The following is a 12121-nucleotide window of genomic DNA, read 5'->3' on the forward strand; positions in this document are numbered from 1 at the left end:
GAATAACAATAAAGATTTACAAAAAAATATATTGTTATATTTCTATTTGATATAAAAATTAAAATTTGATAATTATAAACAAAATTCACTTTAATATAAAATATTTTTAATTTTCTCAACCTCGGGCATATAAATTTAGAACAACCTGTATACAACAAATTGTTATATTTAATTTTAAGAAGTGATTAGAATAAGCGTACGAAACTCGGAACAATGTGCTTAGATAAACAAAGTGAATGACGCGTACCATTATCGTTCTTCTCGGAAGGTCGATCATTAGCCTATGCTAAATAAAACTCAGTGAAATAGATGATAGTTCATTATCGTTTTTCGCGGAAGGTTTCGATCATTAGCCTATGCTAAATAAGACTCATTTGAAAGAGAGAATAGGTCATTAAAATTTGTAAATAGTTAGAAAGTATTTTAGAATGGGAATTAAATATTTTCTTTTGAAATCCATTAAGCATATTTAGAAAGATTAAAAATTGGTTTTGAGGAATATTACGAATGAGAGTTGGTGGTGGAAGATTGATTTGTGAATTTGGAAGGGATATTTAGAAAGTAGGGGAATGAATGACAAAGTGAGATCAGAATGTTTTGAGCTGTCGAGAAGTGAAGTCGAGTAGTAGACGGTAGTGTTCGAGGAGTGAGAAAGCCGGTGTAGTTCCGTGAGTGTGGAGTATCTATCGTGGAACGAGAAGTAGGCCAGGTGGAGAGTAAAAGAACCTCCTTGAGCCCAGAGTGTCCCGGTAGCTGATAGCAGTTTCGAAAAAGGTAGAACACAGCATCACGACAAAAGCAGGAACGAGAGCTATTCGAGCTAGTTTTTCAAAGGAGAACATCACTGGAAGCCAGGACGAGGTTTGATCGCAGCCAAGGATAGCAGGAAAGAGTCTTGTGTGAGGACATTTTCAGTTCACCAGGAAAAGGTCAGTCTCATTTGTTTGGACATGAATGTATGGGTTTTTCGTATTAAATTCCATATAAAAAATTGAATAACATAATCAATAATATCAGAAAAGCTTCATCAAACTTAAATAGAGTTGTTCCTAATAACTCCTAATAGTTAAATGTTAATAAAAACTTTCAATTGAAAACCAAAAGGAAATAAGATTCCCATTTGTAAATGTTATGTTTAAGAATAATAAGAAATAGCAAATATTAAGCATTGATTGCCTTTTAAATAAAATAAAAAATATTTTGATTATAATTGTAACCCATATGTGTATTTTTTTTACTCTTTTCTTTTCTATCCCGATTAGGAACCATTAAGAAATATTTAGAAGCCACGGAAGTAAGTAATTAATTTATAATTCGCCCTGAGATTGAAAACATATTGATATGTGATCTGGTTAATTAATTAGATTAGTATTAATACATTGATTAAATTAAGTAACATATAAGAATATTATCTCATATCAATAATCAAGATCACATCAATATATATATAAAAAGCATAACGAGTAGGTACTACCTAAATAAACATAAATAACTCACTGAAGTTGAGCTACCCTGTATATATATATTACTAATATACGTACAAAAGTAGCACCCCTTGTGCGTGAGACTTAAAAATATAATATACTAATTTACAAATATAAACAAACACAAAAAATATTTAACAAATGTATAAATGTACACAGTTATATAAAAATTTATAAAAATACTAAAAACTCTTAACATTAATCAAGATAAAATAAAAATATAATAATTTTAATATAATTTGTGATATAAATGTGGCCATCAATAATTCAAGAAATGTCGCAGTTGATAATAAAAATCTATTTAGATAAAATTTTTATTTTCGATACAATTTTATATTTCTTATTTAAGTTTATTTCTTACAATTATTGTCCATTAATAAGTTCTTCGCAGAATTTTGTTGATTTGTTACCAATCCATTGTTTAATTTCATATTTATACCTATGTTTTTTATAATTTTTAAATTGTTTTAAATTATCCGGTAGCAAATTGTACAATTTGGGCCCTATGTAACCAACATATCGTTGAAGGATGGATTTATTACATTTTGGTAGAATTGTATTATGTTTTATATATCTAGTTTGGTGGGCATGACTGTTAAAATTTAATATTATCTTTTTTTCATGTATATGGATAAGGGCTTTATAACAGAATAATTTACGTACATTTAAAAATTTACTTTCGTTATATAACAGCTCACTAGAATATCTTAAATTTTTCCCGTATATAATTCTAATTAGCCATTTCTGAATAATATTTATAGAATGTAAGTAATTATTGCGTATTCCACCCCATCCTAAAAGGCCACATGTAAGTTGAGATTGTATAAGTGTATAATAAAGAATTCGCAAATGAGTTATTCCTTAAAATTGTTTTAAAAATTTAAATCTTGATAAGAGTCCTCTTAATTTATTTACTATATTATTTGCTTGGGTGTTCCATCGTAAATGTTTATCAATAATTATTATACCTAGATATTTAATTTTGAGAAGGCGTTTGATAGAGTTCAACATGATAGGTTGTTTGAATATCTAGAAATGATTGGAATAGATGATAAAGATCTGAGGCTTTTACAACATCTATATTGGAATCAAGAAGCTTCTTTCTGGTAGACTATTTATATTCTAATGTTTTAATACTTTAGTGCAAGTAGTTATATTAAAAAAAAAAAGAAATATTAATTGATCAACTAATGCATTTATTGTATTGCAAGACTCACTGAACCGTGTTTTGTCTTTCGAAGGCACAGTTGTTCAGTCGTTGGAGTCAATAATTGGAGTTGGGCCGTTTGGGGAACTAGGGAACCCGTGAACTATATAGAACAAGAAAGAGAAGAGGAAGAACGAAAATAGATCACAAAAAAAGGGGCCATTGTTTTGAAATATCTAAATCCTAAAAAATAGAAATGGGATGAGCATAACATAAAAATAAAGACTAAAACAACACAAATAACAATCAAATACAAAAAATATAGAACCTGTTATATCGGGTGTCCACTTATATTATCCCCCATTTTAACTGCCTATAACTTCTAAATGGATCAAATAAAAATATGCGGTTTTCGCTGAAATATTTTATTTTAGTAAAAGGTTTGTCTGAATGGATTGAATTTTTTATATGGCTTTCAAATACGAAAAAAAAAATGGCGGATTATTGAAAAAAATTTTGTTGACTTTTTTTAACGGAACACCCAGTATATTTTTTTGTAAATTCAAAGTAAGGTCATTTACCTATCCAGCGATATAAAGTTTTTCGAAATCGGTTATCAAATCACTGACTAATTAATTTTTAAAATGAGAGGTGCAACGTGGATATCACATACCTAAATAACATAACTAATAGTATGATATAATTGATCCAAAAAATGGCATAACCCAGACATCCGAAGTGAAAGTTATCCTTTAACACCAAATTGTTCTATATGGTCCACATAATGTTAAGAAAAAAGTCACACCATTTTGAGCGTCGGTTTTGGGGGGAAGAGGGGGAAGAAATCGGTAAATTCGTAGTTTTTTACGTTTTTCGTCAATATTTCTAAAACTATGCGGTTTAGCATGAACAACCTTCTATTCAAAAATGTTCTACATATAATTTGAAATAAAAAATGCATAATCCGTCTAACATGAACGGTTCCAAAGTTACGGAGGTAGTACCTATAATATAATTGGTCAAAAAAGGCTTAACCCAGACATCCAAAGTAAAAGTTTTCCTTTTACACCAAATTGTTCTATATGGACCACGTATTGTTCATTAAAAGGTTACACCATTTTGAGCGTCCGGTTTGGGGGTGGGGATGAGGGAGAAGTAGTAGTAAATTAGTTTTAACGTAAATAATGTTCTATACAAAAATGTTCTACATAACATTTAAAACAAAAAAGATCCGATATATAATTGTTATAAAATCAACGGTTCCAGAGTTACGGAGGGTGAAATGTGGAGGTTTTCGATACTTTTTATATTTTTTGGGAAATTGATGATGATTTTGGGTGGTGAGGTTGACGTTTCTTCAAGGACTTATAACTAACATACAATTGGCCACTGAAATAGCAAATCCTGATAAAGAAAATTTCTTTCATTAGTAATAATATTATAAATTGCTCAAAAAATATACAAAGTATCGAAAACCTCCACTTTTCAGCCTCTGTAACTCTGGAACCGTTGATTTTATAACAATTATGTATAGGACCTTTTTTGTTTTAAATTTTGTGTAGAAAATTTTTGGATAGAATATTGTTTACGCTAATGCATAGTTTTAGAAATATTGACGAAAGACGTTAAAAATCTACTAATTTACCGACTTCTCACTTATCTACCCCTCAAACCGGACGCTCAAAATGGTGTAACTTTTTGCTGAACAATAATGTCGACGTTATACAACAATTTGGTGTTGGAGGAAAACTTGTCCTTTGGATGTTTGAGTTAGGCCTTTTTTCGGACCAATTATAATATACTACCTCCGTAACTTTGGAACCGTTCGTTTTAGAAGGATTATACATGGAGCCTTTTTTATTTCAAATTTAATTTAGAAAATTTTTCTATAGAAGGTTGTTTATGATAAACCGCATAGTTGTAGAATTATTAACGAAAATCATAAAAAACTACGAATTTACCGATTTCTCTCCCCTCTCCCTCCAAACCCGACGCTCAAAATGGTGTGACTTTTTTCTGAACATTATGTGGACCATATAGAAAAATTTGGTGTTGGAAGATAACTTTCACTTTGGATGTCTGGGTTTGGGTCTAGTTATATCATACTATAAGCAAATTGATATTATGTTAAGTATGTGATTTCCACATTACATCTCTCATTTTAAAAATTAATGGCTCACTTATTTGACAACCTACTTTAAAAAATTTTATATCGCTGAATAGGTAAATGACCGTTTTTCCAAGACACAAAAAAAATATACTGGGTGTTTTAATAAAAAAAGTCAACAACATTTTTTTCAAAATTCCGCCATTTTACCTATCCAGCGATATAATTTTTTTTAAAATCGGTTGTCAAATGAGTGAGTAATTAATTTTTAAAATAAGAGATGCAATGTGAAAATCACATAACATAATATCAATTTGCTTAGTTATAGATAAAAAAGATCAAGGCAGGTTTTGTTTATATTTGATTCAGAGTTGGATCACCATCTCCATATAGCTATTTCAACATCCTTATGCCTCATCGGTGAAGCTCAGAAGTCTCAACTCTTGCTTAGTTATGTTATTTAGATATGTGATATCCCCGTTGAACCTTTCATTTTAAACATTAATTACTCAGTGATTTGACAACCGATTTTGAAAAACTTCATATTGCTGGATAGGTGAATGACCTTTCTTTCAGTTTACGAAAAAATATACTGGGTGTTCCATTAAAAAAAAGTCAACAATGTTTTTTTCAAAAATCCGCCATTTTTTTTTTCGTATTTGATAGCGATATAAAAAGTTCAATACATTCAGACAAAACTTTTACTAAAATAAAACATTTCAGCGAAAACCGCATATTTCTATCTTGAGCCGTTTAGAAGTTATAGGCAGTTAAAATGGGGGAAAATATAAGTGGACACCCGGTATAAAAAAGGTATATTTAAAATAGTTAAACACTCTACTATATAAATTTAAGTATCGTATAAGGAAAAGAAGTCTGAACTTATTTTGGAATGGATTTACCGTATTTCGAGTAAATAAGCGCGCAATAAAAAATATACAAGTTTTATATTTATGCACAGAGAATGAGAAATTATTAATGTTTAGTGAATACTATTCATCTTTAGCCATGACTAAACGTTAGATATTGTAAAAGAAAACGTCGATTTTTATCAAATAGTCTACGTTCTACCAGGGGCTGTACTGGATCAAAAAAGGCGCCAAATTTAACTCTAAACTGAAAAGTTAAAGCTAAATAACCCTCTTCTTGACAATGTAACAAATTTGTAACATTTTCATTTTATGTCCTAGGTGAGTTCTAAGTAACTTAAGGAATATTTTGTTAGGCACATTTTGTACTAATAAGATAAAACTATCCCTAAATAGCAATAGTTGGCTTATATTTTTATTATTACCGATTTCCGATCACTTCTAATTGATGCCATCTGTCATCTGTTGGATATATTTGATAAATTTTTGAGAATGTTCTCGACTGCTTTTAGTAACTGTTAATTTTTTGTAAGAAACAGTGTGTGTTTTATATTGTGCAATAATTATCCTATAAATAGAAAGTGTACATTTTAGTTGTTTTTGTTTATTGAATATAAAAAGCCGTCGAATATTTAGAAATGTAACAAACAGTAATAAAAAATAAAAGAAAAGTAATAAATTCAAATTTAGTACTTAGCAATAAATTGAAGGTAACATTTCTATTTCATGAATTTTTAAATGAATCTAGAAGAGCATGAATAGAAAGATAACACACTTTTTACAGTTTTATTTTGATTCACCAAGAAAAGGGTTAAAGTTGAAACATTCTATAATATCATCTGTAACAATGTAATTATAATATCAACTTTTTAATAATAACATTTAATAACATTTAAAGGGTTCTCATCCATAGATTTTTAGTAGTTTTAACCTATCCATGTAACCATAACTGCTTCATCTTTAGTTTAACCTTTACGTTTGCTTTAATTAAAGTGTTTTACTTTATTCTAGGTAAGCAGCAATGAAGATGAAATTGTAATTCCGAAAACGGTTTGTAGTGTAGAAAGGGTTATTTTTAACAGATAAATATACATTTTATAAAGGAATTTTTTAATAAAAAAATTTTAATATGTTAAAATATTCTACCTTAACAGATAATTACTTACCTAAATTGGTCGCCAATCCCGCAAGAAACGCCTTGCTTCTTCTTTTCGCCTTCTTCTGAAAGCAACAGCATGACTTTTCCTCCTTTTTCTTTTTAGAGACATCCCTCTTCAGCGAATTGGTGTTTTGTTTGGACACTGTTGGATATGGGTCGTAGCAAAAATGGCCCGTATCTTTTTCCATTTCTCTTCTAGGAATTTTCGTCCATTTGGTTTGTTTTTATTGGGATGATTTTTTCTTATGGCGTTTTTTGTCCATTCGATAATTTAATTATTTAGAAAGTAAAGATGTGAAGAGGATTTCCTAAGATTAGTTGACGACACTGTGGCATCTGTAACAGAAAATATTGAATAATGAAATTAGCCAAACTCCTATATGGAAAATTTTATAAAGTTTATTTGAAGTTTTATGAAAGAATATGAAACAAATAATTACTTACGAAATAAAATAACTTTACTAATTTCTTAATATTATAAGTAAACTTAACATCTTGTATCAAACTTTAAATTAATCTAAAAACCTGCAAAGGTAAACGGTATTCAAACTTAATTGAGCGATGTTATGGATCGTTTCTCAAAATTCATTTGGTTCACTTTTTTATAACTTCCTTAATTCCTCCATGATTGTTAATCTCCAAAGAGGTTAACAATCAAATTAATGGATTTGTTTAAGGAAAAGAAGATAAAGTGTAAACATGCTAGAAACACGTTGTAGGAACAACTACCAACCCAATGAAGATATAAAATTATGAATGGCGAAGAAGACACTGAGAATTAAATAAAATTCTAACGAGATATAAACTACCCTTACTACTAGGTTTGTTTTAGTATGTAGTTTTATCGTAGACGTAATAAAGGGTAGACCAGGCAAGGTACGGGCCAATTTGTGCATCGATGTTTAACGCCAATATTAATGGACAATATTCACTTTGAGTGGTCTAGCCATCTTTTTTTCTGTCACATGCGCGGGATCGCTTTGTAAAAAGAGATAGACAGACCACCGATTGACTGCCCGCGCGTTACGGTATTTTGGTCAGTATGCCTTGCCTAAGAACACCAGAAAAGACATGATAGTTTTAACAATGATACAAAAATTAAGGAATTAACTCAGAACAACAGAAAAAAACCAGGAATAATAAAAGATACAAATGGGAAACTTGTGTTGCGTACTAACGAAAATTAAAGAGATGGACAGAATACACAAATAAATAATAAAGACCATAGAATAGAGCAGATGGAAGTCGAAGTAGAAGATGATTTGGTTTTTAATATATTTAAAAAATTAAATCGGCATTTAAAAACAGCCAAAAAGGTAATAGTCGGAGAGATAGAAGCGGATTTTGTGCGTGATAAGTAATATGGAAAAACTATACGGGGATATGTTGAATTAGATCAGTACATGACTTTCACCAACTACCGGAAACCAGAGTTGGGGCCGAGGGTAATTATAAGGGGTCAATGTGGCGGATCTTATAATTTTTTTTATGACGCTCATGATCGAGATAGTTCACCAAAATTTGGGAATAAGTAGGTCATGACGTAACTAAGTAAAATCTCTAGGAGCGAAACGCTGCGTGGCCGACAAAGGGGTGGGGCAGGGGTGAATAAAAAAAATATAAGGCTTTTTTTGCGACGTTCGTGATTGAGAGAGTGTACAAAAATTTGGGAATAAGTAGACCATGACATAACTAAGTAAAATCCTCAGAGCCGGAAATGAGAGTTGGGCATGAGGGTAGTTATAAGAGGTCAAAATCGCCGTTTTTTTTATTTTTTTTTGTGACGCTCATGACCGAGATAGTGCACCAAAATTTGGGAATAAGTAGGTCATGAGGTAACTAAATACAATATCCAGGGGTGGAACGCTGCGTGGTCGATAAAGGGGTGGGGGTAGGTGTGAATATAAAAAATATAAGGGGTTTTTTGCGACGTGCTAGATTGTGATAGTGCACCAAAATTTGGGAATAAGTAAACCATGACTTAGCTAAGTAAAATCCCCAGAGCCGGAAACCAGAGTTGGGGATGAGGGTAGTTTTAAGGGGTCAAAGTCGCAGTGTGTATTATTTTTTTTGTGACCCGGCACAACATTTGTCCCCCATGGAGCGTTCCGCCCCTGGAGATTTTACTTAGTAATGTCATGATCTACTTATTCCCAAATTTTGGTGCACTATCTCAATCATGAGCGCCACAAAAAAAATAATAAAAACCGAGACTTTTACCCCTTATAACTACCCTCTTCCGCCACTCTGGTTTTCGCCTCTAGGAATATTACTTACTTATATCATGGTCTACTTATTCCCAAATTTTGGTGCACTACCTCAATCACGAACGTCGCAAAAAACCCCTTACATTTTTTTATATTCACCCCTGCCCCACCCCTTTGTCGGCCACGCAGCGTTCTACTCCTGGAGATCTTATTTAGTTACGTCATGACCTACTTATTCCCAAATTTTGGCGCGCTATCTCGATCATGAGCGTCACAAAAAAGATAATAAAAAACGGAATTTTGACCCCTTATAACTACCTTCCTTCCCTACTCTGGTTTCCGGCTCTGGGGATTTTAATTATTTATATCATGGTCTACTTATATCCAAATATTGGTGCACTATCTCAATCACGAACGTCGCAAAAAACCCCTTATATTTTTTGTATTCACCCCTACCCCCACCCCTTTGTCAGCCACGCAGCGTTGAGCCCCTAGAGGTTTTACTTAGGTACGTCATGACCTACTTGTTACCAAATTTTGGTGCACTATCTCGATCATGAGCGTCATAAAAAAATTATAAAATCCGCGACATTGACCCCTTATAATTACCCTCGGCCCCAACTCTGGTTTCCGGTAGTTGGTGAAAGTCATGTACTGATCTAATTCAACATATCCCCGTATAGTTTTTCCATATTACTTATCACGCACAAAATCCGCTCCCAGCTCTTAGACTATAAAGCAATAGGTCCAGACCAAATCCCAGTAGAAAACTTAAAATATATAAACGATGAGAGCTTAGATATTATCGTAGACTTGTTTAACACAGTGTACAAAATAGGAAACATACCAAAACCATGGTTACTCTCCATATTTTGTGCTATCCCTAAAAATACAAACGCTAAAGATTGCAGTGAATACAGAACAATAATATCATTAACAAGTCACATTCTCAAATTATTCTTGAAAATAATACAGGTTCGTATAAATAAAAAACTAGAAGAAGGAACAGATGATAGTCAGTTTGGGTTCAGAAACGGACTAGGAACAAAGAGGCGTTATTTGGTTTTAATGTGTTAGCTCAAAGATGCATGGACATGACTGTGGATGTGCATGTTTGTTACGTTGATTTTCAGAAAGCATTTGACAAATAAAGACATGAAAAATTAGTCCAAATTCTAAAGACAAAAATCATAGTCAAAAGGAACTTACAAATAATAACAAACCTTTACTGGAATCAAGGAGCACAAATTGTAATAGATAACGAACCCAGTCCAGAAATTGAAATCAGGAGAGGAGTTAGGTAGGGATGTATTATGTCTCCATTACTCTTTAATGCATATAGTGAAGCCATTTTGAAGAAGCATTACTATCTGCAAGTGAAGGAATAATAATTAACGGAATATCTATTAAAAACATAAGATATGCAGATGACACAGTAATTATGGCAAGCTCTGCTGAACAACTCCAATTACTACTAAACAAAACAAACAGTTTAAATCAAGAATATGAATTAAAAATGAATACAAAAAAGACCAAATACATGATAATAACTAAGAAAACAAACATACAAACAAGTCTATATTTAGGAAATGTACCGATAGAAAGGGTAGATAAATAAAAATACCTAAAAACCTGGATCTCGGAGAAAAATGATCAAACAACAGAAATAAGGACCAGGATAGAAATAGCAAGAAATGCGTTTGTAAAAATGAAAACCATTATCTGCAACAAAGACCTTAGCTTAGAACTGAGAGTAAGAGCTTTGAGATGTTTCGTGTTCTCGGTACTGCAATATGGACTTGAAAGCTGGACATTCAAGCAAGAATACATCAATAAGCTACAGTCATTTGAAATGTGGTGTTACAGAAGGATGCTTAGAATAGCATGGACACAGAAGAAAACGAACACGGAAGTATTGCGAGAAATGGATTAAGAATGCGAAATAATAAACACAATAAAAATAAGAAAGTTACAATATCTGGGACACGTAATGAGGGGACAGCGATATGAAATGCCAAGACTGATAATACAGGGAAAGATAAGAGGCGGAAGGAGTATATGAAGAAGGAGAGTGACATGGTTGAAGAATTTAAGGGACTGGTTTAAATGCAGTTCCATAGGACTCTTCAGAGCAGAGGTAGATAGAGTAAAGATAATGATGATGATATCCAACCTTCGATTAGGAGACGACACTTAAAGGAGAAGCCTTGTCTATCCTTAATATGTCTATCAGTTTTGTATGGTTTGACAGCATATTATATACTGCTTTGCTGCGTATATTCAATCCACAAACTGGTAACAAACTGTTTTTTGCTAGAAGGCTTTTTGTCGGAGTAAATACCAACGTCAAATGTGAAATAAAATTTGTCTTCTGTGACTGGTGCATGTATGTTTTTGTTTATAATTTTGAGGTTACATTAGAAATACGTTTTTCTTATAAGTATCCAAATTTTCAAGAATTATGTTATGAACGTAAATAATGGTAAGTAATAATATAGTCAAAGCATATTATTTTCGTTTAAAATTTATAAACCTCAAAAAAATAATTCAACTGAGCAAGTCACAAACTGAAAATTCGCAGAATCTTTTGACCATTTTAAGACAGTTTTTAATTTTTGAGCCTGGTGAGATAAATTAATATAATTCCTAGATGTAGATAAATAATCAAAATATAAATGGTTCTACTTCTCCTTCTTAAGGTGCCGTGCATTTTTGCGTAGGCGTCTACCGTACTTTGTGTTGCCAGGTGAGATGTTAGATAGTCAGGATGAAACTATTCTGTTTTTAACAGCATAGCGAAGACCTACTAGAGACCTACTTTAGACCTAGAAGGTTAGTAGTACTAAGACCTACTTTACCGCCTAGACCCCTATTACCCTTTACCTTTCCTTCGAGTACCAGTTGATGAAAAGTGTTTCATTCAATTCAATGTGGTGTTGACACTCTTCTTCTAACAAACAATGAAGCGAAACTTAAAAAAAACTGTTTTATTTGAATGCACTTCAACAGTCTTTTACACAAAGCTTTTACACTAGAAGAACTAACATTAACAATGAGGAGCCTGCAACGGCTCAAGTAGCCAAAACAACGAGACTACCATGCTTTTTTTGATACCTTGACAAAATCCGTACATAATTAAAAAAATTAA

General features: G+C 31.9%; 1 protein-coding gene across 2 annotated transcripts in view; it reads right to left on the reverse strand.

The window, feature by feature from the left end:
• LOC126881598 (potassium channel subfamily K member 18-like) overlaps nt 1–12121 on the reverse strand; it is a 579919-nt gene that overhangs the window by 385851 nt on the left and 181947 nt on the right. For both annotated transcript variants that reach the window (XM_050645961.1, XM_050645960.1), the window contains exon 2: nt 6774–7102. In XM_050645961.1, the coding sequence (XP_050501918.1) occupies nt 6774–6954 (181 nt within the window). In that variant the 5' untranslated portion in view covers nt 6955–7102. The remainder of the gene's footprint in view (nt 1–6773; nt 7103–12121) is intronic.

Source organism: Diabrotica virgifera, chromosome 3, assembly GCF_917563875.1.
Source record: "Diabrotica virgifera virgifera chromosome 3, PGI_DIABVI_V3a".
NCBI lineage: Eukaryota > Metazoa > Arthropoda > Insecta > Coleoptera > Chrysomelidae > Diabrotica > Diabrotica virgifera.